General features: G+C 40.8%; 1 protein-coding gene across 1 annotated transcript in view; it reads left to right on the top strand.

The window, feature by feature from the left end:
• rngtt (RNA guanylyltransferase and 5'-phosphatase) overlaps window positions 1-12,681 on the top strand; it is a 53,552-nt gene extending 40,871 nt beyond the window's left edge. The window contains exons 14-16 of the mRNA XM_088286774.1: window positions 2,932-2,998; window positions 9,405-9,528; window positions 11,642-12,681. Coding sequence (XP_088142900.1) covers window positions 2,932-2,998; window positions 9,405-9,528; window positions 11,642-11,808 — 358 coding nt within the window. The 3' untranslated portion in view covers window positions 11,809-12,681. The remainder of the gene's footprint in view (window positions 1-2,931; window positions 2,999-9,404; window positions 9,529-11,641) is intronic.
• Window positions 12,682-27,568: the final 14,887 nt, after the last annotated feature.

The raw sequence follows: 27,568 nt of genomic DNA on the forward strand, positions 1-27,568 counted from the left end.
CCTGAAATGGAGTTTCAGGTTTTATCGTTTGTAAATCAGGATTGCAAAAGTGGTGCAGTACCTGTCGTTTACTTACAACATAGGATGGAGGGCTTGAGATATTTTTAAGCTTGACACTTCAAAACAAAATCGGTGGAAGAGAGAATTTTCTTTCAATAATCAGTATTTATTTTTTTGTCCTTTTGCCACATTTCAAGCTTCAAACAAAGTTAAAAAAGTTTTTGGGGTGATGAATCAACATCATTTGCGACACACCCATCGAGGCTACAACTCAATTAGAGCGCTGCTTTGTGAAATTGCAATCACTGAGCTGTCTTTTTTTTTTAAGCCAGCAGTGTTTTTTCCATAACATGTTGGACATGTACTTTTTTCTGTGCATGATGATTACCAAATTTTGTTAGGTTAAATAGTGCGCTGAAAGTCCAGCTGCGACGAGGCACACGCCCACAAAATGTTTTTCCAGGCTGTCCTTTTATTTTTTTGTTCTCTCCCGTGTGTCCGGTCACTGTGCTCTGTGCTCGGCTGTGGCACAATGTGTGCGAGTGCACTCATCCAGACTTGATGGTCACGCAGCCTCCTCCTCTGAGAGCCAGGTGACCTCACTGACCGTTGCCAGTTCTGAGCCCCGCCATCATTCATCGTCCGCAGATTGGGCGGTTCACAGTCGCTCTCTCCGCATCAAAGTCGAAGCTTGTGCGCGGGAGAGCACAGAGCACGATTGTAGTTGCCATTTGAGAGAGTCGTGATACTTCGCCCAAGAGGAATTCATTGGCAGGGGCCCTCGTGAAACCTCGCTCCATCTTGGATTCTCAAGTCTCTCCTCAGTTCCCATCTGAGCGAAAGAGAGAGACGGACAGACACACGAGGATGTAACAGTGGTGTATTCATCAGCCCACACGTCTTTGCCTCGCAGGTTTTATCACCCGTCTCTGTACACGGGCACAAAGGCAGGCTGTTATTGTTGTATGGCAGGAGGAACGGAGAGGTGAAACGAAGAAAATGTAAAGCAGCCGCTATTCAAACTGGAATTCAGCCGTCCCCAAGTATTGCACGGTGCGCTTAAACGACGGATAAATTGAACCGGCGGCGTTGTGTCTGCGGAGGCCATGACTAAGCGTTACATCATCATGCGATAGGTGTGCAGCGTTTTCAAATTCCCAGAGATGGAAAATGGTTCTGTTTAATGGGCCCACGAGAGGTTTCTTGTTACCATTTTCTTGATTGTAGAGGGACTCGAGTGACATTACAGCATCTCAATCCATAGTTGTGCAACGGATCCACCCACTTGTCCTCACCTCTTGATACTGCATAAACTCATCAAAGTTAACTTGTGTATTTATTTATTTATTTATTTATTTATTTTTTTTTTTTTTAAAGCTTTCAATTCCATTTCGGTCTGCAGACCTTGCCTTTTTTCTCATCATCATCCACCGGGTTCTTCAAGCCGCTTAAAATGCTCGAATATGCATTTGATGTTTTTCAAGGTTGTAAAAAAATGTTTTCAGCGTGTTCTCACTAAATAGCTGTCGAACTAGATTTCTGCTCTTGATGGAGCTGTCAGAAAATAAAATTGTATTACTGCTTTGCAGTCTATATTTGACCCTGCGATGTTATGGAATTTTCATTTTGAATACATTTCATAGGTATGCAATGTTGTCTGAAAGGCTTCAAAATGAATCGTGAATATTTGTGCTTCAATATAACCGGTCAAATAATGTAAATGCGGGCTTCACATATATGCGGGGGTGATGGTTAGGTGCACAAGGTGTTCGCAAAACCAGTCCAGGATCCACATAGAATGAATATTTGTATTTTATTAGTTGAGATTATACGTATCTGGTGGACTGCAAAGCTCCGCATAAGAAAAAGCACAACTGCTGCGTTGAGATAAGGGGAACACATTTGTCATAGACTATATGCTATGTTTTCTTCCCCTCCTCACCTGTATTTTATTTCTTTTTCGAGACTTTATTTTGGTCTGTGGAAAGTTAATATTATTCTTCCTCTTCTTTTGGCATTTGGAGAAACCAACAATTTTATTCGATTTCAATCTGTTTTTTGAAAGGTCGCAATGCGTAATGTCAACTCTGTGGCAAAGTGTTCGCTAAGGTGCAATATTTTTTTTGCTTTTTCTAACATATTTCTTTTTAGTCAGTCGTATTAATAAAGCAATGACAAGAAAGGCGACACACACATGGCTCGATTACTGCAACAGAGCCATTTGGCTCTTTTAATGTCCTTCCTTCCTCTCCATGTTCGCTATTATTATTATTTTGTTACTGGAGTGGCAGTCTCCTATTTCTTCTCAATCTCCGAATGAGATTTACAAGAGCCGCACTGTAGTTTGAGCTATCAGTTTGTAACAATAGCCCCCCTTTGTTTCCGCTTCATGGACGGTTAACAAAAATAAAACAGGAGCCTGCTCTTGAGTCTTCGATCCTAATGGCGCTGGAGTGTCTGCAAATAACAACAGGCTCCATGCGGGGGGGGGGGGGGGGGGAGTGGGAGGGGGGTGAGGACCGCAGCAGTGTGTGATTAAGACATCTGTTGGACTTCATCTCGGGGATGAGACAGAAATACTGCACTGTACACACACAGATGCAAGTCAAAGTCAATTAGGTTTGAATGAACTGTGCCGACAACTCAGTCTCACTTTGTATGTAATGCGGCGATTCTTATTTTCTATTTTGTACAATTGTACCCAATTTATGATCGCTTCGGCCTTGGATTGTGGACATAATGTCATTTTCTTTCTGCACCTCAAGCTGTGTAGAGAGACAGAAGGGCTCCCGGGGGTGCAATATCACATTCCTGTCATTCTGTAACTCGCTGCAAAATGGAAGCAGCGTGATGATGTCTTTGCACCGCTCAAGATACTCTTGAGCTGGATCCTTCGTGCAGTTTTAACTCTGGTCCATTTTGCCTTTGCAGGCTGCTGCCTCAGACTGTCGGCTTGCTTTACGTCGGCAACTATGAGAGGCCCTTTGCAAAGATGAAGGTGAGAGACTGGGTTGCTTTTAATGAATTCCACAGCTTGTGATCCTGTTTCATGTACACTGCAAAAAACAAACAAAAAAAAAAAGACAGAGGTAGCATACATGATATTAAACTGCCTTGTTAATCAATTTGCTTTGTTTGAAATTCAAAGATCTAAACCGAGTAAATCTAAAATAAATGATTTGGAATCATTGACTGACTTGGCAAGTTCCAATTCGCTTCCTCTCAGTTGCCAAAGCGGTGACTTGGGTATTGTTTCACATTACCCGCAGAAAAAAAAAGTGCGATTTTTAATGACACATGCCGTAAACTTTTTCAATAAACTTGTTTTTGTTACATTTGATTCCACCATTTGTTTTTATTATAATGGGATCCCATTTTGTTTTGCTCAACCTTCTCAACATGCCAACTTGTCGACCACTAATGAATTCCTACCTGTACTATTTCCTCATTGAAGCAGTCGTTTGCTATTTTTAGAACTCATCAAATTCCTGATGGAACGCAAAGTAGTATACTTAATTTCCCTTAAGGCCTAAATGACATTGGTGGCATTTCTATGTGATGGATTTTAATCTAATATGATACAACATGCTCTGAATCCAAATGGATACAGTTACATGATAATTAAATTTGGCCATTTCTAGCAAGTACAGGACATTGAAGCATCTGATTTTTATTTTCTTTCAATCAACCTTATTGCCTAAAATGGAAGCCTCCATTCAAATATATGCCTCCTTTTTTCCATACCTCACTTCATAAACACGACTCACACATGGTCGCACATTATAAAAAGGATCTTACAATATGTAGACAGTCATTAGCTTCCCAATCGCCTCTGTGCTTGCTCCCCAGTGTTAGTTATGCCCGTCCATATTTCAAAATCAATGTGGCCTCAGTTTCCTACCACCCAGTCTGCTGATAAAAACATCCTATTGTATTGATTGTTTTTTTTTAATTAATTATGCCGATCATGGTTCCTTAACTCATTCACCGCCAGCCGAGTAAAATAAAAAAAAATAAAAAATTTTGACGTCTTTAGCCCTCAATGGTAGTCAATTAACGGCAAATTCAATTTTCAACAGACAGCACACAAGTCCAGAGTGAGGCGGGTGCAACGTATAGTGTATATGAAACATCTCTAATTTCCTAGCGTTTATAATCACATTAAATCATGTAATAAATGCCTTATCTCTTTTTGACACCTGGTCCCGTCCGCATCTCAGTAAACGCCCCCGGGCACTATAGGAGGAAATATGATATATAATGATCCTGTTCGAGGTGACTTACTGCCTTCTATGTCATACGTTTATCATGCATTGCCTCGTTTATGCTAATGCCCTTCTGGAAGTGTGTGTAAATAATTAGTCTTGCTAATTATTTATACTCCTTCTCCCACTTCATTTCGACTCGGTTTCCTGATACACAGCCTCTTAAAGTCTTGAGATGAAATGGCGATATTTTGCAGAGCCCGTTGGCTGCCCATTTCAGTGGAATTTCACTGATATGTGGCTTGATGAGTGTGGCACATTAATCATTGATAATTTGAGAGTTGGCTTGCCAGACCTTGTCACCAAAAATGGGGATAAGACTATCTCATCGTTCGCTTCTGATGAAGCTACGAGAGTTTGACGACGTGACCGTTGGCCGCAGACTGCCGAAAATACCTTTCATTGTTTTTGCTAATTGATTCATGCTTCGCTTGGACTGACTTCCTAATTTTTAAGCCATTGAGTAAATGCGTAATGAGTACATTTTAATGAGGACTTGAACGAGTCTGGCTTTGTTCAGCAATGACAATTTGTTACTTTCAAGTGTTTTATTTTTTTCTGGTACTTAGGCAACCTTGTAGCTATACTGCACATAACACAACACAATCCAAAATAGAATCGAGACGACCATGTGGGCTAATTTTTTTTTCCATGTTGACAATCTTATAATAGGTGTTCTATAATTCAGAAATATGCTGTTTGTTGTGACTTTAGTTGTGCATATTTCTTGCATAAAATTAATTTGGCTTGTCAGTTATATTCACTTGTGATTGAAACCTTTCACGCCTGGACTAAAGGGGCAGTACTGTACAATTACTAGAGGGCTCGCTTGCACTATCATCACCTTGCTTCATTAATACAGAAGTGATGCCATACTGCCTCTTTCTGCCCAAGTGGATCCTTAACCTACATCACATATGTCATATGCGTTTTATCTGCTCACAAAGTAAATGATGAAAAGAAACAACAGTGGTTTTCGAGGGAGGGGGATGGACTGAATGTATCCTAACGAGCGACGTGTTTTTCATACAGGATATCTGCTGAATTGTCATTGCCTGCAATAAGCGGATATTGCACATTTGCAGCTATTTTTTTAACCACTAATGGACAATAGTATCCCTAATATGTGAATGTGTCGTTCCAATGGAGCAAATGAAGCAATTGCAGACGTCAGCCGAAATGGCGTCTTTCAATGTACTGTAGATTGCAAGGCGGAATCTGAATGTAAGTGCACTAAAATAGCACTTAGTAGCGCTCAAATCTCAGTCAAGATGGAATCGGTCACGAGTGAAAATAATTTGCTGCGACCAAATTGTTCTGGGTACATGCAGACCAAGTTTGGCAGAAATTGTCTTTTAAAAAAAGATGACGACGATCCAATAGCAAACAGAACAAGGCATCGTGAGTTTATGCTTTTCAGAAGTAAACACTTGATAAAATATTCATCCAAGACTTGAGGCTAAACATTGCGCTGTAGACACCCACTACCCAATTAAAGGGCCAAGAAGCCACCAAAAATTGTTTCGATGAGCCTGATACCCCCAGAGTGTTGTAAATCCAACCCATTTCATCACCCTGGTGTTATTTATCAAGTAATGAACCATATTTGTTTCCCCAAGTGGATGTTCTAAATGAACCCTGCACGCCTCATTATGAAGCTCTAAATCACATAATTACCCCAAATCAGTTATCAGAAACATCACAATTAAATGTAATGCAAACAATTACAAGTCATACAAGTAGAAGTTCTCTTGTCGTAATCCTGTCTTTGAATTTCCTTGTAATGCCAGAAAAACGTCATTAATTAGACCTTGTGACTCTTTTTTGCAATTAAGACAGTGAACGCTAAGTAGCAACTGGCTGTCAATGATGCATAAAGCACATCTCAACTACCTAATCCCCCCCTTCCCCAATTTGACATGACAGGCAGGTGTTATTCTTTGAAACTGTCAGCGTCATTTTTTCTCTCCCACAAAGCTACGGGATCCCCCCCAAAAAAATTTTTTATTCACCGGACATGAGAACTAGAAGATGTTAAGGATGCTTTGATTGTGCCAATAAAATCCTGTGAGAAAATTCCACAACAAAATTCCACACTCAATCACTTAATTGTGGTTTTATGAGTTGTTGGAAGACATGAAAGAGAAAATTCCCTGAAACTGACAATGAAACAGTAGCATCTGGCATCTGGCTGTGATGATCGTCTATTTTCTCCAGATTTGAATATCAAAGACGGCTTCAAGTCCCGTGCAATTCTCGTGGACTTCACAAGCGGTTTTAACCTCCAAGTCTCAAACTAGTGCCACGTATTTTGTCCTGGGCAAGTGAGGTTGAAGTTTATTGCAAGTCCTTAGCCCAGAATCTTAATTAATGAAGGCCAGAAAGTATCTGGTCCTCATAAAGAATGATCAAATATAATGATAACGTAGATTTCGTTATCTGGCTGTCCAATGCACATCAAACCTTTTCGTGTGCCATTAAAACGTGATTCCATTCAATCAGATTTGAGTCCTGGTATACAAAATGTAAAGCATCTGATCTGTAGTGATGCAACAGTCGGGAGAAAGAAAAAAACTCGCCTGCCAAGCTCTCCCATAACTATTAGCCGCCAGAACAGACAGATTTGGACAGATTAAGCACCAGGTGTTGTCGAGAAAGTGGCAGCCAACATGTCGACCTGCAACAGCAGGAAGAGCCTCAGCCTGTCGCTTGCTTGTGCTGCCCTTCGCTTGTCTGCCAGCATGCTGTGCAGAGCTCTCGGAAAGCATCGGGGCGACCCCCACAGGGCGTCGGTTCTGTTTGAGGTTTCTTCATTCTAGGGAGTCTTTCCTTGCTGCTATTCCTTAGTGCTTGCTCATGTTGGGTTTGGTTTATTTTCTGATATATGTATATATAATGCATCAGACATTTGTAAAATGCCTCAATATATCTTGTGTTGTGAATTCAACTATGTAAGGACTTTAGATTAGGGGTGGGCAAACTTTTTGATTGGTGGGTCACAGTGGGTTTTAAAATTTGACAGAGGGGCCGCAGCATTAGCAAATAGATGGAGTGTTTTGGTAACCTCACCTCATTGGAGAAAGAAAAATACATTTAATTTCTAAATGAAAATGAAGAAAACACTACAACAAAATATCTGTTTGACACCCCGCAGTATTTGGAAAATAAAACATTAACAAGGTTTATTCATTTAATTTTTTTAAAAGTTTGGCGGGCCGGATTAAAACGTTTAACGGGCCGCATGTGGCCCCCGGGCCGTAGTTTGCCCACACCTGCTTTAGATGCTTGTCCTAAAAGTGTTGGAAAGCAATCCAATAATTTGGTTCGGGTGACCCGAAATATTATTGTGTTACTGGTTCGTGCCCTACTTGCTTAATTTTCAATATTTGTGGCCAAAAACGGCTAATAATCCATGGCTAATCGTATCACATTTCCTCCTGTGCATATCTAGTAAAATACTCCGAAAACCGAACACAAGCTGTTGTGCGATGTAACGTTCAGTATGTAATTGCCAACATGCCCTGCACCTCCTCTTAAGGCTTGTTAATTTGTACGTCTGAACTGCACTTGATGGAACTTGGCATTGCCACTCGTGTTCTCCATCTTCCTCCCTCACACTCTTTCTAGCTTCCTGTGTGATATTTGTGGCGCCCCCGCTGTCAGTCCAGATGCCCCACACTCTAGGAACGATGAAGCCCTCATGTAGAATTGGATGATCTTGCCAAACGCCGATTCTTGGCTGATTTTCCTTGCCTGACCTTTTGTCGAATGTCAGTGTTCACTGCGAACCTGGACAGCATGATGCCCGATGGTCTTTGTTGGCATCGAGTTCCCTTTGTGTATTTCAAGTAGGTGGTCGTTTGGTTACCATGGCAAAGATAAAGATGACTTTTGTGCTTATTTGGTGTTAGTGTGCCATCAAAAGTCTTTTTGAACCTCCCAATTTTCACACGATGGCCGTGCTTTGCTGATTGTTTCCATATCAAATATGAGGAAGCAAGTCAGGGATCCAGATCACAGCTCTGAGCGGCACATCTTAGGGAACTCATCTGTTGTTTGTTTGGTGTGTAATCCCGCTGTATTAAACGTTGCCGCATCTGAGAAGTCTTGTTTTGTTTGATGAAGCCTTAACGATTGTCTCGTAAAAATTAAGCAAAATCCCTACATGGCAACACAGCCCGTATATTACAATAGCTTCATTTGTGGTCGGGTTGATCAAGCAGGATGAAGACGTCGCTTGAAACGGACATCTTTCGACGTTATAACCCAGTTCTATGTTGAGCGAGAGAGATGAGACACGACAGCGGCATTGCCAGTGATGAGGTCTGTTTCAAATGGATGAAATGGATCAGAGTGAATGAATCATGGGAGCTATTGTGATTGTAGCCCAGGTTGCACTAAAAAACCAAAAAAAAACTAAAAGGTCTTTATCGTGAAATGTTGTCTCGCGTCCTCTCTGGTCTCATAAATGTACGGGTAGATGTCCCTGGCATTGCTTTAGAGTTCACTTTACTTTAGTTCTGCTCATCTTTTCGGGCCGATACCATCTCGCCTTCCCACAAATGCTTCGTGTAGCCAGGCAACTGACTGGATGTTGTTTTTATGCGTCGGAGTGTTTGACCTTCACGGAGGTGGGCAGATGCCTTCATGGAGTTGGCCAACTCTGTCATCATCGTTGAAAATGTGACAATGCCTGTTTCCTGGTATTTCCTTATACAGCTCTGAAGATTGCCGTGTTGTGCCGACAAAATTGCATCACATGGGATGGATGCATCAGATGTTTGCAAATATGAAAGTGAAAGGCTTGATTTCAGATTTTCATTTATTTATTTTTTTTTAACTAGGCAAGTACTGTGCTGAATTGGCGCTGCGCTCAGTTTCTCAAAGTTGCATGGCGGTTGCCTGCGCCAATATAATCTTGAATGTTAATGGATATTTAATGCGTTTTTAACACCACGGCCATCGCAGTTGGTGAATTACATTTATTACGTTCAGATGATGCCTTGTCCTCAAAGCCAGATGGATCTCACTCTTACCGAATGCAGTCGTGGGCTAATAAGTATAATGGGCAATCATCGCGACATGTCCTCCCTGTCCTGCAAAAGTCAAATGCGACTGTGGCGTCTGTTGTATGTGCAGGCCACGAAAGAGCTCAAACTGTACGACAACAAGATCATCGAGTGCACCTTCGCCAACAACAGCTGGGTGTTCATGAGGCAGCGGATAGACAAGAGCTTCCCAAACTCCTACGACACCGCCATGGGTGAGTCTTCTTTGTTCCCAGTTGAAGGCGCGTTTCGAGAGCAGCTGGCTAGTAAAACAGAAACCCAGAAAGCACTAAAGGTAAGTTTGTATCTTAGCATTCTTCTGATTTATTTATGATGAGAATCATTCAGTTTGGCAAATTCATTATGGATTGTTCAGACTGTGGTTTTAAAGATCTATTGGCATTATCCGATCTCAAATGCGTATTAACGCCCGTCAGTCTGATCTCAATCACGTTACTGTTTTTTAAAAAATATGTTCATTTTAGTTTTGCGTGTTGGTTGGATGTTTATTGTCAAAGCTCGGCAGTGGTATACTGACTCCTCATTCTTAGTCAACTCCCCCTCCTGCATCCATCCAACATCGCTTATTCATGCCCCACTATGACTTTTCCACTTTTACACATGCCGGTGCCCACTGACGCAATAAATGTAAGCAATAGAAAATACATTCCAAGAATGACTTTGATTGAAGAGGATAAGAAAGCAGAACTTATTGAGCTTTATGTCTTCAGGCTGCCTGGTGCGCTGATGTGAGGACCTGTAGGCAAAAGCAGCTTTTATCTGAAGCCGCAGTTCGGCTCACTTCATGTTATCTTGGGTAGAACATTATAGTAGAGCATTTACATTTACATTTCTTTCTTTTTCAGACTTTCCGCTGTAAGAAATTAAATGAGATTTTTCATGCTTCAGACATTTTTTTTTTTTAGCCTTGTTGAATCACTCTAAATTTCTTAGCACCCTTCGAATTATACAGGAATACTTCAGTCATCAAATTGTATTTTATTGAATGATCTAACATTGTTCTTTTCTTGAAGAAGACCGCCGCTTAACACAATCAGCAGGATAAGTCTTGCAGAACTAATTGGTTCTTGTTTGTGCTAATGAGTGTCAGTAGCGCGTACAAGACTTGCCATGAAAGAGTTGCACGGACAACGTTACACTGCACCTCTATTGCCGTTTCCGTAGACCAATAATCGGCCCATTAATTTCAGTTTTAAGCATTCCTCGAGGCTGCAATGTTCTCCAAATGGCTTTTCCACTTTGCTGCGCATGCTCCATCCTCATGTTTGAATGAAGTGGTAAACGCTAACCCTTTTATGTTCATTGTGTGTGTTTTTGCTGGTTTTTGTGAGGGCGAGTGAAATGATAAGTTAATTCTCCAGAAGGCAGCCAACCTCTTGTTGCATCGAAAGAAAACTGGATCTTATCCCAGAGAAGAGCTTTGGATGAGGGCTAAATGCGCATCTGTCACTCATTGTAATCCGTGCTCCCTTTGGTATACGCCACTCCGGTTTAACTCATTCACTGCCAGCCGTTTTACAGCATTTTACTTTGTCTTTCACGAGCCATAAAATATTGTGTTCTGTGCCAAAGATAGACTAGACCAGGGGCGGGCAAACCTCTTGATTGGTGGGCCACAATGGGTTCTAAAATTTGACAGGGGGGGTCCGGACCAGGAGCAGATGGATGGAGTGTTTTGGTAACCACACCTCATTGGAGAAAAAAATACATTTAATTTTAAATGAAAATGAACAAAAGCTTAAAAAAATACCTGTCTTTGACACACCACACACAGAATTTAGAAAATAAAACATTGACAACCTTTATTCGTTTAATTATTTTCCAAGTTCGGCGGGCCGGATTAAAATGTTTAACGGGCTGCATGTGGCCCCCGGGCCGTAGTTTGCCCACACCAGGACTAGACTCATCTTTAACTCCCAAAAATGTTTGTTTCTGCCCTCTTTTTTTTTGTACTTTAGTAATCAGCGGTACAACAAAAAACAAAATGTTTTTGTGGAGAAAAAAAATAAATATTTTTTTTTGCTTTCGTGACATCTCAATAATTAAAAGAAAGACTTTTGATGGACAAATATCTATAAAATTAGCGTTGCTTATGGCTCGATTCACCACGTGGCTCGAGTTTATTGATAGCCTTTGTAGTTACACAGACAAGCTACAATCGGTGGCAGTAAACGGTTGGACTCCCGTTGACAAACATAAACATCAACTCCAGTGAATGAGTTAATAATCCCTCCCACGCGGCTTCAGCAAGCGTTTCCTGTGACCACTACTTGACGGTTATCATTCCCACCCCTTGTCTTTTCCCAGCGGTATGTAAAAGCATCCAGGAGCCCGTCACCAAGAAAATCTTGTTGGAGTATGTGGACCGTTGTCCTCAAGCAGTCCAAGCCCAGACCCGCAAACACCAAACAGACCAGGACTCTGAGCTCATGCCCCCGCCCCCTCCGAAGAGACCCAACCGGTCCATCCAATAGACTCGAATGAACCAAGCTGGGTCACCCTGGACTTTTCTACAGCCGCTGTCCATTCTTATCACCAGCCACCTCTGCCTGATGGAAAGTCATATTTTAATGCGTCCATTTCCACCCAACAACCTGTCAACGTCACAAAAAGTGATTTTCTTTGTTATATTGTTTGTAGCTTTAATTGCTTGTGTCTTATTCAAATAAACAAAAATGGAGTCTGAGCTACTGGGGTCGGTGGTTGCCTATTTGGAAACATCACCATCATCAGCTTCCAATTTTCAAATAAAACAAGAAAAAAAAAACACTTTTTAGTTGACACGGCAAGGTTTTCTTTTTTTTCTTTCCAGAGGAAAAGAAAAGAGCATGAAACTGATCTGGCTTGGATGTGATCCGTCCAAGTCGCCCAAATGGAGCCCATCTGTAGATTGAAAGGCGACACAGATGGGCGGGGATGTAACACAGTGATGACACACGCTTCAAAACAGGACAAGTGGAAAATCAATCTGCTCCAAAAAAAAACCCAACAGAATACTCTTTTATTTTGGTTTCCTCCCTTGAAAATGAGGATTATTGAACACGACCGTGACAAGGTTGGCTCATACATTTGTAAAGCCGTTGTCCACCAATTCAACTAGAATTTCTTTTCTTGTTTAATTGTTCTCCGTATCTGTTGCTATTGTGAAGAAGATATGCATAGAACAGGACATTGTAATGATAATGTACATTTTTGGTGTGTGTCTGTGTGATCATAACAGATTTGAATGAACATACTTGAAAATGAATTCAAGTCTTTGATTTTGGTGTAATGGAAATGTCTTCAGTTTTGTAAGACAATTCCCATGATGCTTTGTGAACAGGAAGTAAACTGCTGCTGTTACTGACTTTTTGTCTCTGTATGTTTTTTTTTTTTTTTTTTTTTGGTTGTACCATTGGAGCATTTCTATTAAGACGGACGTCGTGGGCTTACGTGTCGTTTGCGTCCAGCACCCGTAATCAAGTCTTCTGATCTGAGTTGGAAGATGAAGTCACTCGATGTAGTCGCAAAGAATGTGAGTGAAGAGTTGTGGTAAACAGAATTAATCTGCCCCGGCGTGTGGTGCCGTAAAATTGATTTAGCGCAACCTCCCAAAGCAGACGTCATGTTTCCTTCTTTAGACGGCAAACTGTTCGAAACTGAATGAGCTGCTTGCATTTTGCCTCATTTGTTTCACGATGCAATTAATCAAGTCAAGTTTTTACTGAATTTTTTTGTGGGTTCCATCCTCACTGAAAAGCACGATTACATTACGTTCATGGTAGATTTTTTTTTTCCATTGCACTTTTCCAAATCAGGATGAATTTAGCCGAGTTAATTTTCATATATTTGCATAAATATTTTTTAAAAAGTTACTATAACTGTGATAAATTCTTTTTTTTTTCCAGGTCTGCCCTCATCATGTAATCTTGCGATTATTCTGTTACTATCCCAGCACGTCACCCTTACTTAATTAGTTTTTATTTTATGCAACTTAAAACAATCCAAAGAAACATTTTGGAGCAAGTTGGACATATTTTGTTGAATTTCTTCTCCTGCTGAATGAATAACCTTGTTGAACACTCTTTATTGTTTCCATCCTTCCTCATCCAGATCCTGAAAGTGGAGGAACATTATTGCTCCGTTGATTGTTGGAGTGATTTCCTTGTCAGCTCTCATGCTGCATTTCAGCTCCGTCTTAACGAGACGTAAGGTAGGAGGCTGATGTAGTCGATACAATTCTGAAAAAAGATTTCTATTTCATCGTGATGACGGATTGTGGTGCAGAAATAGTGTCTGGAAGTGACGTTTCTCCTGCACAGTTGATATTTTTGGGCTTTTGGGGAGCAGATTGTGTTTTTTTTTTTTTTGTGAGGAGGGTGACGCTGTCGGGTTTAGTCACGCAGTGTGGAGGATCGAGTGAATGTAACTCGGTGGAGTGTAGCATATAGGAGGATGGAACAAATCAGGTGTGCATGTGTTTTAAGGCCCTGCCCTGCGGGTGCCAGAGGCGACTGTTGTTATAATAGTAGAGATGGATGAGATGCACTCGCGAGGTGCTCTGCCCCCTTCCAGGCTGCACTCGGAAGCTGGCTGTCTCTCATCAAAGTCTCGTTCACCTTCTTGCAGCGATGATGCATCACTGCGCTCTCGGAATATCCTCAACTACGTTCTCCGCTGCACTTTAGAGTTGAACATCACACGTCAATGTGGGGGTGGGGGAAATATCGCTGTGCAAACGCCTTTTTGCTCCTTCTCCATTGCAGTTTATAAGATGAGTTCATTTTTATTTATTTTTTTTTGCTTAAGTTTCTGCAGAGTGAAAATATTTTTTTTGTAAATTTTGATGCATCACAGGAGTGTGTAAACAACCATGCCGAATTTTAATGATTAATATTATTCATTTATTTTTTTTAAGTAGGCCTTAAAATCAAGCTGTTCACGCTGCTGTAGGTATGTTGGCTCAATACGCTGAAAACACACCCCACTTAGCTGGTAATGTTTGAGCCGCCAAAATGTATCCACTCAAAACCTCAAGTGAGTGGAATATATCCCACTCGGAGGATCTGGGTTTTTTTCCACACTCTAAAACAGCCAGAAGACCCGCCCCAAACTGATTTTTTTAATCAGCATGCACACACTCATGGCTGACAACAAGGCACTCTAAGGTACACCAGAATACTATCTGAAGGGAAGTTGTATTTACAAGGTGTAGGCTTAGCTATTTTTCAACTGCTCATGGCAATTCCAACAAATACCTGCTGATGCAAACAAAAGCTCCCAAATTCTTATAAGTGTGTGTGTGTGTGTGTGTTCGGGGGGCACTCATGCCAGGAACAGAAGAGCGGCACTGGTCCTCGATTTTTGGCCGTGTATTCAAAATATCTAAATTCACTTTTAGGATTTGGAATATTAAAATTTTCTTTAAAATATTGCCTGTCCATTCAGTTAAACATTCAAAATTTTCCGTTTTTTTTTTTTTCATTTAGGAACAACTTGAAAGTTACCCACCAGCATCTTGCTTTGGAGGTTGTACTGTACTACCCTTCACTCCCTCTCTAGCCTGATGCCAACCAAGGTCTACATGCTTTTTTCCCCCCTCACTAGGGGGAGAAAAAAAAAATCCCCACTTTCTAAAACCTTGGACGTACATCTCATGCTAAGCGTGAGGGTCCTTCCAAGGCCGCGCAGCAAACAAACAATGGAGAAGCTGAATCAGTCGCATTAATAACGCATAGTGTTCTCCCCGACCGCGAGTCCCTGCGAGTGCACGAGGCGAGGGTGAGGCCTGCGAACGCGTAAACACACCATGTGAGCACAGGTGGTGCTGTCGACATTATGAATCTCGGCGTTCTCTCTCATCTCAAGCGCTGCAGCCCGGGAAGCTCATATTGAATCATCACGGGCTTTTCTTGCTGTATTAATGAGATATTCGTGTGTTGCTGGTCCGAGGGCAAAGATGGCCATGCAGTTATTTGTCGTCCTCGCTCAGCCAAATAGCATTTTGTGTGCTTTATCAAGTGGTTTGTTTGTAATAACACGTTTTGCTGAGATAAGATGTCAGGAGCGTTTGAACCGATTAAGACGCTCAAATTGGAAATTTAATTGCTCACATTTTTTCCCGGATTTAGTCAGGGAGTCATGGCGCCACTAATGTATTATCACATATTGGTCCTCACAGTCCTATTTCAGGGCAACTGTGATAATGCTGATGTCGCCGTAGAAAGGGAAGTGTTGAGAGGGGGGAGCGCAATTAGTAGGCGATGGTTTGTGGTTTGTCGGCATCATTTGCGGCATTGTTTCCATGGTTATGTTCGTGGTCTGTTTGGGCTCTCAGCTGAAATGCATTTTTTTCCAAGTAGTGCGACACAAAATAAAACTGGTAGGCCAGTGATTCCCAACCAAGGTGCTTGTGAGAGATTTCAGAGACAATCGATTAGCTATCGACAAATCGATTCATTGTAGCAACTCTACTGAGCCTGGAAATTAATTCGCATTTTCTTAAACTTTTAAATTGAAATTAGAACAAATTGGAAGTCAGCCATCATCACCAAAGTATTGTGTCCCGAGGGGTTACTTTTTCAACAGCAGTACGCCGTCAATTCAGCCTGTACAATTTATACATTTCATTTATTTATATGCCTCTGGATGCAAGGACATTAACTTGTAAACAGAATTTCTTTCTCCTAATTTAAATAAATGTTTCTAATCAATATAAAACTAGGCTATTAACATCATGAAGACATCCTCACACATTTAATTTCACAGTGGCTGCACAGCGGTAAAAATTGCAATATCCATTTTTGATATTCCTCATTCTTGTAGCTGTGGGCTTCTCCTTCTCTTAATTAGGACTGCATGCCTGTAAAAGTCATTGAACGGTCCAGGTAGGCCACAAATCCAAGCTGTCACAAGACTAAATTGATTGTAAACAATTGACAAAAGGTGGAAAGTAATTTATGGCACATTTCCCCCTTCACATTATGTATTGCGTGGAACGATCATTCTTACACGCACCCCAGTTAATCAAGAAAACGCTTGAATAGCATTTTGTTGTTTTCAGTTTTTACTTTCCATTTCCCCGCAGGGTGCAAACAAATTGCCTTGCGTCAAACTTGAAGGTAGACGTGCTGCAAAAGCAATTTAACCCTTACTTGCAATCACTGCGACCCGTCGACTTAACCAGACTGTTGCACTCTTCGTTTGAAATACTTTACTCGCTTCACCAGGTGTGGGCAAACTATGGCCCGGGGGCCACATGCGTTTTAAATCCGGCCCGCCGAACTTGGCAAAAAAAAATTAAAGGAATAAACCTTGTTAATGTTTTATTTTCTAAATACTGTGGTTTTTCAAAGACATCTATATTGTTGTAATGCTTTTGTTCACTTTCATTTCAAATTAAATGTATTTTTTTTTCTCCCAAAACATTAGAACCCATTGTGGCCCGCCAATCAAAAAGTTTGCCCACCCCTGCTCTTCACTCTCCTCTTCTGGTGGGAAAATGCTTGCTCCATTGGTTGTTTACAGCTGTTTATTTGTATTTACTACCGTAGCGTAAAAGTAAATTATATTCCAGCTGTCTTTAAAGCAAACAGAAATTCAATTATTGCTTTCTGCTTTTAAGATACAGATCTGCAACCTCTCAAACAAAAAGCGGACTGATTTCACTTCATTGGACTTTCGTGAGCGTGATGAAAGGAGACATTTTTCTTTTTATTTATGGTTTAAAGCTCCAAGAAAATGGAGCGGACATTTCCCGGAAAGCACTAACACAACTTTTTTTTTTTTTCTTGAGAAAGTCTCACATAAAAAATACTTCGTTGCGTGTGGGAAAATGGCATTGCCGTGTTCAAGCTTTTTTTTGTCTGAATACTTTATTTCTTAAAAAGAAGAAAATCACTTGTTTCACTTTCCTAAAAAGAAAAGATTTAAACTGTACTCTGTTTCATCATTATGTCCGGCTCCCTCAGGGCAACAATAACTACGATGCGTGCCTCGCAATGAAAACAAGTTTGACACCAGTGGTGTGCAGTGTCAAAATGAAATACTCGCAAACCTCAAAGGTCAAAAACAATCCATTCCACAACACGGCCGACCTCTCATTTTCAAATACATTTTTCCCCAAGGAAACAACATAAAGCGTCACCATCATAGAACCTTTTAATAATCGTACAGGCAATGTTTCATAGGAGATGGCAGCAAGTTCCTAGAATGTTCGGTACACAATAACAAATGATAGCACACTCAGCATCTGCTTGCAACAATTGTAGTTTTTTTTTGTTTTTTTGGGGGGAAAAAATTATTGCCTTATTGTCTGAGACTCTGAGACAAAAAATTACTAAGTAATCTTCTCATAAAAACTCCCCTTTGTGGTTGCATTTTCTGGATTGATTATTCCATCTCAACACAGCCAGTCGCTATAATTAACCCGCTGCCTCTGGTAATTATTCCATTTGCCGTCATTTGAAGATGTGAGGGGTGAAAATTTGCGGAACGGAAACTTTGGTATTCACTCCCAGGACCTTGACTGACTGACGAGTTGTAGCGATGAAATGTTCAAACATGCAGGTCAAGCTCTTGAGGACGCACCATGAAAAATACATTTTGTCCATTCTCTTGGCTATGTGCAACAGGGAAATCGGAGCTTTATAGATGCCTTTGATTTTTCTCTAGCGTTACATTAGGAAAGGAACGTTGAGCACCAAACCAGAAAATTGAATTGTAATTAGTTTTTTTTAATGTAGAACCTTTTTTTTTTTTTGCTGGACTATTTTTAACATTTATTAAGACCCTTAGAGTATGAGTTTATCCACAAATTATTTTTTAGGCCATTAAATTTCTCTGTTGCTATGGCAATGACAGAAATTGTATTGTATGTATGAAATGGATTTTAAAATTGAAAACAAAGTTGCACAAAAAATGCATAGTTTATACTTACGGGATGTCCTCATGAGAGCTTCGGTCAAAGTATCAAAAGGTGCGTTTTGCCTTTGGCTTTTTGAGGCTTCACTTTAAAAATATTTCAAAAGAATCTCAGAAGACCGTACAGCGAAAAACAGCGAGGCTCCACTACCTTACCTTAAAAATCCCTAACACGCTAAGTCGATAAGTGTGTTTCTGTTAGAAAAAAAAGAAAATGACAATTTTATGTTGATAAAGCCTGAAATAACCTGAAATTGGATTTTCAAACCTGTGGGCTTGTCCATGTTGCAACTAAAAGCAGCTCTTTTGTTGTGAAATCGACCAATTTCCTGACAAGGAAGGAAAAGCTGTGACAAAAAAAATAATAATAATATTGGCCATTAAGTTGTTGGTATTTTTTTTTAATGCCTATTGGTGATTTATTCCAAACATGCCGATTTTCATTCAGAATGGTTGAAATCTACACGTTGAAGTCATCAGACATGCCCACAGTCAGAATAAATGCTATCACGATACGATGCGTCGTGAAATTGCAAAACTTATCCCAAATAGAGACATAAACGTTGCAGTTTGCAAAAACGTGTGGAAATTTTGATTTGATTTGACGATTCAATTGGACAAGCTTCACATTTTCTCTCATCGTGTGTGCAGAGATGTTAAAGTGGCATTTCAGTTGTTTATCAAATTGAGCGCTGCCCCAAAAGATGTCTGCCATATGGAAGGTGTAGCATCACCCAAGGTCAGGTTTTACGGCTCGTTCCGTATATAAAAAGCCCCCCCCACCCCTTATTGAAAGTGGTTCTCACTCAAGGCTGCAATTTGCCGTGTTTGTCATTAGAGCCATTAGAGATAATAGAACGGCTAAAAATGGGCACATCATGGCTGAGAGAACAACGGCGCCGACATCCTGTTTCGTATCAAATGAGTCTTTGTCTGTATTTTAATGATTGTCATATCAAAGCAGAATTCTGGTTGGCTCGTGCACCCCCCCAACACCCCCTTCCCAATCTAACCAAAAAATGACCTGAGATGTCCTCAAAGGTTTTAAACATCATGACTAAATCATAAAAAACCTGCTGTGTGCTCCTAAGCTGCAGGCGAGTTCCTACCCAGAAAGAATATTGAATATGTGACAAAGGTGCTTCATTTAAATCCATGCCGTAACAATGTGAGCTCCCCGAAGTCATGCTAATGTGCTCTTCAACACTCTCAGCTCAATATTTGTCCAGCCGAAAGAATGTTAATACTGCTAAGATTGCGCACAGTGCTATATTTTGAATATGGACAACAGGAAGAGGAAGATTTATTAATACCGTACTTTTGTCAAATTCATTTCTGTGAGCGTTGCGGGTTTTGTGACTTGTCGATAACAAAACAAAGTTAAGAAATTGAATATTTTTTTTTTTCGTATTTGCATCATGAGCATGTCTGAGCTCAAACCGTTCATTTTGACTCGGTGCCATTAAAATGGAATGCTGAATTTCAAGTAGCTAAAATGGCAAACTGAATGAGCGTTTTTACTGTCGGACTTCTTTTTGTAATGTCACTCGCCGGTCCACTTGGCTCAAAGCAACACTAATGTCTCATCAGAACTTTTTTTTTTTTTTTTTTTTTTTTTTTACCGGTTCACACTGTTCTCCTCCACGGGGATGCGTTTGATTTCTGTCAGGCCAGCCTCTCCGCGGCTTCCAGACACACTAATGACACGGCCTGAAGTCATTGGCGGGCTCTTTGATACATGACGGTGAGCTGGGAAATGCTGAGCTTCATTTAGCCATGAGCGTTTTGCCTCTTGAATGCAGCTGTTATTTATTTTTCTTTTTTTTGTTGGACTTAGAGACCTGTTATTGATTTCTACACTCTCGAATAAGACGAAAACTAAAAATGAATGATGAGAATGTGGAAATTATGCAGGTGAAGTACTAGAAGGGAAATAGTACTGTCCAGAACAAAAAAAAAATTCTTGGAAACGGCTTCCACAAAATGATTTTCCAGGAATTCATGTTTTTGTTCTTGTATTTAGAATGTTAAGTAAAATTCTCAAACCACTGTTTGACCTTCGTTATTCATAGTTAATTTTAATTAATGAGACTAAGATGTGATTTCAAATTGTTTTCATTTTTCAGAAAGTTATTATTTTTTTTTTTTTCATAAACGAAACAGTTTAGTTAGTTTTCGTTAACTATAACAACCTTGACTGTGAGGGACACGGACAATGAGGTTCCGCCCTCCATGAGACGTGGTCAGACGTGAGGTGAGTCGTCGCCGTGAAGAAACTCAGAGGCCACGACATGTTTTAGTGGCGTGAGACTTTAATTGTCGTCCACAAGGTTATTTTTCAAGACAGATGGTCAGACACGACAAGCAAAACGAACCTAGATCACCTCAGCTGTACCTTGTTGTCTGTTGTGCATCACTCACACCATGCCTGATGTGTTACCAGTAGATTTTTTTCCCCACAAATCTCTTTCTAAAATATTTATACTACTTAAAAAAAAAAAAATAAAATATATATATATATATATATTCTATTTTTTTATTTTATTTATTTCTTTTTAAAATGTTATTTATATATATATATATATATATATATATATATATATATATAAAATACTTTTAAAAATCTTCACAAAAGGGCTGATTTCGGCAATGCAAATAAATACAGCTTTTTTTTCCCCCTTGAAAATGAGAAAGCGGAAAATCAAATCGATGTGAGTGGCAGTGTGTAATTGATGTAATAGGACGAGTGAAAAGAAAATAACACGCTTTTTTTGAGACAAGGAGAACAAGTCATTTGAGCTCCTAGGGATATTTCTGCTTCTGAATGTTCTTTTTTTTTTTTTCTCGACTTAATATAATGTTTACACTCACAGCCACAAAATTAGGCACTCCTCCGAAATCAAACATACGAGAGCAGTAACAAGCACTTGTGCGTTTACAAACCAGCACCCAGAGTCCGATACAGTTGCTTTCCAAGGACATTTTAATTTGGTTTCACTTTGTCGCTGTTATTTGCATCCTGGGTGGATTCCGAACATAAAAAGAAAGACATCGTAAAAAAAAGATGATGGCCAAAATACTGCATAAAGCAACAGGGATGGAATAACTTAACATTTTGCTTAATTTCTCAATGAATAATGCATGCCTCTTTATATTAAAGGTCAGGCATATGCCAAAAGTTCATGCTTGGCTGAAATCCATACTACTTTTTAATCCCTTGCCTGCTCAGCCTGTGAAAGTGGATTTCAACTTTTCTTCGAACAAATGTAAACATTTGTTCACATTAATGCCATTTATACTTTGGTGCGGTTGAATTATGTGCGTATTTAATTGGTACATATTACCTCAATTCTGTGGAACTAACTGTTAATATTGAAGCAATTGAGGCAATATTCCTCCATGTGACATGGACGTAGAAACGGGAGTTAAGGGCATTGTGAAATTTTCTCCCATCCGTTTAAAAAAAAAAAAAAGCAATTACATTTTATTAAATTATTCAACTATGAATGATGTGCGTCTTGTCAGAGATCACGTTTGTATTTAGTTCAAGGTCATTAAACAGCATCAGGGAACAAATCAATTGAGATCATGAGATCACATAAAAGCAATGGTTTGTTGTTTGCTTTTCCGGTGACGCTTTCCAAACGCCGACCTTCCATTCGTGCACGTCCAAATTCTCAAGGCTAATATAAATGAATCACTCTCGGAAATGTCCAAACATTGCACTGAAGTATATTTTTCTTTTAGATGTAGTGATGCTGCCCTGAAGCATTCAGACCTCATCTTTCCTGGTGCCGTAATCTTTGTTTTCGATTTAGCGCGCATAAATAAGCACCTTTCAACATGCGGCCTTGTCAATTCTGTCACACCTCCTCCTCCTCAGCCATCACAAGTTAGCCAAAGTTCCCATGCATACATTAAGGCAGGGAGGGGGTTGATGACAGCCTTTCCGCCTTTTTGTTCAGCTTCTCCTTCCACCAAACTAAACAACAACCTCGACTTTACCCATAAATATTGTCTGAAATTCCGACATCATCTTTCACATCGCATCATCCAGGATTCCTTTTTCTCAGTCGGCTACTATTGGCTTGCATTCCTGTTCAAGTCCCGCCTTCTCGCGCGGTCCGACTATACCGTCGCGAGTCATTCAATCATCGTGAACCGAATTCTGGTCTTGTGTAAGTATCTTAGTCAAAGACTGTAACGGCAAATTAATCATATCTATTTTTAAGCTGAGGGAGGAAATCAACTTGGAATATTTTTGTGCTAACCAATCCTCCGTCTTGATAGGAAGACTCCTTCCTACTGTACCAACCTACCTTCCCACCCAACTAGTTTCCTGACCCATTAACTCATTTACTACCATTGACGGCTAAAGACGTCAAAGATCCATTTTTTTTTTTTACTCGGCTGGTAGTGAATGTTAACCAAGCTCCCTGCCTTTCTTCTCACCTGACCAACCTTGCTACCTAACAACATTGACAAATTTACTTCATTAAGTGTCAAGCTTTCTTGTTGTTCCGTTAAGACGAGTAAGCAAATTGGATACTTGAGCCGGGCAGTTTGTTATTTATCAAGTAAGAACGAAGCATTTACATGCACTTGCCCTTTGTAGGTGCAGCGGGAGCAGCGGTAATTACAAACGTTTATGGAGTTTTAGGAGCTCAAATTGAAAAGGGAAATGTCAGCTTTGTTAATTATTGGTGTGAATAATCGCTTTGACTAAGCACGATGACATCATCACCGTCCCAACCAGGTTTATTTAGCTCATCGACATATGAATGTTAATGGTAAGATTGCCAAACTAACAAGCCCTTTCGGCTTCATCTCTGACCACGAAGGTCAAGTTATTCACGCATAAGCCATTTGATGTGACAAAAGTGAACCACAGCTGAAATGTCGAGGAAAGCCACACGTGTGGAACAGCAACGTCGAAAGAAACACATAGTTATCGACTTTAGAGAAAATGTTAAGTACTTGAGGTCACTGATATGAATCGCAATTAGTTGCATTAGAGCTTTCAAGCTAAGCCGGTGTGTTCACTTGGATCTGGTCCGCAAACAGAACCGAGGTAAAACCCTCCCGAGCTGACATTAGTATGCACTTTGCATCGAGACGCCCCGATGTCATTGACAAAAGGCACACTTCCTTTCTGCAACATCCACATTCAAGTTTTTTTTTTTTTCTTTGATGAGATGCAGAGGAGGAAGAGACTTTAATTACTGTTCATGGGGATCTGGGGCGCCGCAACAAAAACAGTCGCAGGCAAATGATTAAAAAAAAAAAAAAAAAAAAGTTGAATTTAATGAGAATAGAGAAAATACATTTTGGGCTTAAACTAATGCACGGTTTCAACACAAAGCTGATGCAGAAGAATTTATCCATGAATAATTTAGTCGTGGAAGTGATACAGGAAGAACAAGTTGAAAAATGAAGCGATGAAAGCGATCGAGAAAGCACATCAAATGGATTGACTGCAGACTGTGATGATTGGGCCTGTCTGTCTTTATTTAGAGCCATCGAAATGTGCGAATGTACAAGTACAGTGTGTGAATGTTCTAGTATGTGACACATTGCGCAAAATGCACAAATCCGCGTCTGTCCATCATTTCTGCATCTCAGCGGGAAATCCTGCTCACAGTTTAAGTCGAGCCCAAAGACACATGACAGCGCGGAGGCTCATGTGCACGTTCATATTGTTATAGAACCTTGCGGCACTTTTTGTACAAGAATGTCATTTTATTATTATTACTATATATATATATATATATTAGGGCTGTCAAAATTAAAGCATTGACTCAGGTGATTAATCCAAATTCTTATAACTAAGTTAACTCAGTTTGATTTACTTCAAAAATAATTTGCATACTTTGCAAATATTGTGCCATATTAGCTTTCTTTAGCACATAGAACAAAACACTGTGTTGAAGTTACCACTGGGCCTTGCAAACCAACACTGCTGGAGTGTGGCGCTGGTGGGCAGTTTTGAGAAATGTTTCGAAAATAAATGTCTGCAAAGATGTCTCCATTTCGATCGTATTCAAGAATCCAAGAAAGCTATTAGAACAGTCTTTGAATTAAATGTACTTCATATTTGGTGACTTTGAATAGAATAGAATAGAATAGAAATCCCTTTATTGTCATTGTACTCAAGTGTGCAACGAGATTAGAGGGCTCCCCTCTCCAGTGCAATACAACAATAATACAGACAAATATATAAATTAGATAAATAAAGAAGACAGTGCAATGGAATTCAGTACTGAATAGGGCATATAGAAACACATCACAATGCTGTTTTGCGAGGTTAGGGTGGTCTCGTGTGTGTGTGAGAGTTCAGTATGGAGATGGCTCTCGGAAAGAAACTGTTTCTCAGTCTATTGGTCCTTGATTTGATGCATCTGTAGCGCCTGCCAGAGGGCAACAGGTCGAACAGGTGTGAGTTTGGGTGGGTATTGTCATTGACGATGTTGAGAGCCCTTCTGAGGCACCGGGCGGTGTAGATGTCCGACAGTGGGGGGAGAGGGCAGCCAATAATCCTTTGCGCTGTTTTGACTGTCCTCTGGAGCCTCACTCTGTCCGCCTCAGTGCAGCCGCTGTACCAGGTGGAGACACAGTACGTCAGCAGGCTCTCGATGGACGAGTGGTAGAAGGCCAGCAGCAGCTTCCTGTCCAGGTTGAATTTCCTGAGGACTCTCAGGAAGTGCAGACGTTGGCGGACCTTCTTTACCACTGCTGTGGTGTTGTGACTCCAAGAAAGGTCATCGGAGATCTGTACTCCCAGGAACTTGAACGTGTGGACCCTCTCCACACACACGCCTTCGATGCAGAGGGGGGGCGGCAGCGTCTTGTTCCTCCTGAAGTCGACGACAATCTCCTTTGTTTTAGCAGAGTTAAGGTGCAGTCTGTTGTCCTTGCACCAAGTTGTCAGTCTCTTTACCTCCTCTCTGTAGGCTGTCTCGTCACCTTCCGAGATCAGACCGACCACTGTCGTGTCGTCAGCAAACTTGACGATGGTGTTGTTGCCGTGGGCCGGGCTGCAGTCGTAGGTGTAGAGGGCGTACAGGAGAGGGCTCAGCACGCATCCTTGGGGGGAACCGGTGCTCAGCATGAGGGTGGAGGACGTGTAGGGGCCGAGCAACACAGTCTGGGGTCTGTTGGTCAGAAAGTCCTTAATCCAGATGCGTGTGAGGGCAGGGAGGCCGAGAGTGTCCAGTTTGGCGACGAGGATGTCTGGGATGATCGTGTTGAATGCCGAGCTGTAGTCCACAAAGAGCATCAATTCCAAGATATTATTCAAGTAAATATCTGTTGTAAGATTTGCAAAAAAATAGTAGTTGAAAAATGTGATTAATCATGGAATTTTTTGTATATATATATATTTATATTTATATACAAGTGAGGTGCAGTTTATCCACTTTCACTTCACGGCATCATCTTAAGTGACTGCTGCCGACTCACACAGACTGACAATGTGGATTTAATAAGTGGTAGGTTTGTTTATGAGGGTCTCCTGACCGTGAAGCTTTTAGGAGCGGGGGGGGATCACATCCCTATGACCATGTGCGACGAGGAGGCCAGCTATTAGGCAGGATGCCGTAGCAACACTCGCACACCCCTTGTTCGCGGTGGATGTTGTTGCCATGACGCCAGAGCTTCATAAGTGCTCGGTGGAGCAGATGTTAACTGTTTTCCACACCTTTTTTTCCTTTTGAACGCCGCGTCCTCGCCTTGGTCTTCATCATGCCTGCGCCACCCAGTCATCAGCGTTTTCTGATGTGGAATTTTCACATGTGCAGACAAGAGGCGGCTGCCTCGCACCTATTCGCATCTCCCTGGCATAATTGGCTCGGAATATCTTGTTATTATTGTCCTTTTTTTGGGGGGGGCGCGCTTCTCAGTTGTCAAGTCCTTCCCTGTGGAAGAAATTATGTTCTTCTGCTTTTGTTTGTGCTCAACCTTGGCTGTGTCATTTAGATCCCACTGTGGTTGTCATGCCAACGGCATATCTAAGGCCCGTGGTGCCAATTCAGTGGAGGGTTGGGATGGTTGTACTTCACAAACGGGCAGGTATGCGCAGCCGGTCGGTCCACGCGTTGTCTTTTGGCAGGAATTTGCGGCGACAGATTGGGAAGAAATGTTACAACCCCGCTCAAATTATGTGTTGACATAGAGAACAACATGACTGACAAACAGTGCCGACGCTCCATTTCATTCCCGAATGGAGAGCAATTTGTGCCATTTAGGCATGTAGCACATTACAAATACAGGATGAAACAAATTAGGGCTGCTAATGAGGTGAGATGACTGCATGTATTAGAAGATAGGACATCCATGCATATTTCAAGAACTCATTTCCGACGGGTGTATATAAAAGATGTTCAGTCTATCACGCGGGACATCGCAGTATGCTTTTGCGACTACGTCAGCAATGCTACGTTTTGCAACCCGTCTGTTGACTTTTTATGAAGCAAATTGCAGCAAACCTAGGAACTTTTTGTATTGTTATCAGATTACGAACTCCCTCCAGAACAGATGTTCCCCCCCCCCTTCGTGTCCAGGCTGCAAATTAATGGCGCTTGTGCAAAGTCACCACTGGCTAATTTACCATATCTCCAGCACATAAAACGAGCGCCCTATAAACATTTGATTGTAGAATTTCATTTCATCATTGAGCTCCAAATTCTATTTTTTTTTAATAGCTGCTTACCTTTTGTCTTTGAAATGATGGTCCTTCCGGAATATTTCATGACAATGACAAGACTAGGAGCCTTAGCCCCACTTTTACATAATAGTCCAAAATGACTTGCTGACGGACACATTTTCTGCAATAGTGAGATTTTCTTGGTGGTTTAATTTCAGCCTTGATGATTAGACATGCACGACCGAAAGCCATTAAAAAGTCAACTTTCCAGACTATGTCCCTTTTAATATTAATATACGCGTAAGGTCGTATTACACGCGTCAACTTTGACGTAGCTAGTGCTGTTTTGATTATGCATTTCCTAATTAAAACGGAGCATAAAATAACAATTAATAAAACATTAAGATATATGAAAGGCAAATTGAGATCTTGGGATTCTAGTTCAATGTAAGATTATATAAATAGCTGATAAATTTAAGTGTGACTTTTATGCTTTAATGTAATTGACATACTTTTCCAAGGGGCGGCATAAAGGGGGAGGAAAGTGATGAACATTTTCAGGGGCACTCGAAAATTGTATTTTTCATTTGCGGGTGTTGTGGACCAAAAAAATAAATTAAAAAAATAAAAAACTTTTTCCACAGTGCCCCTAATTCCTGGAAAAACGGCACCCCTGGCTTATGCTAATTTTT

This window comes from Idiotropiscis lumnitzeri, chromosome 21 (genome assembly GCF_059441095.1).
Source record: "Idiotropiscis lumnitzeri isolate Australia: NSW breed Sydney's pygmy pipehorse chromosome 21, RoL_Ilum_1.0, whole genome shotgun sequence".
In the NCBI taxonomy this organism is placed as follows: Eukaryota; Metazoa; Chordata; class Actinopteri; order Syngnathiformes; family Syngnathidae; genus Idiotropiscis; species Idiotropiscis lumnitzeri.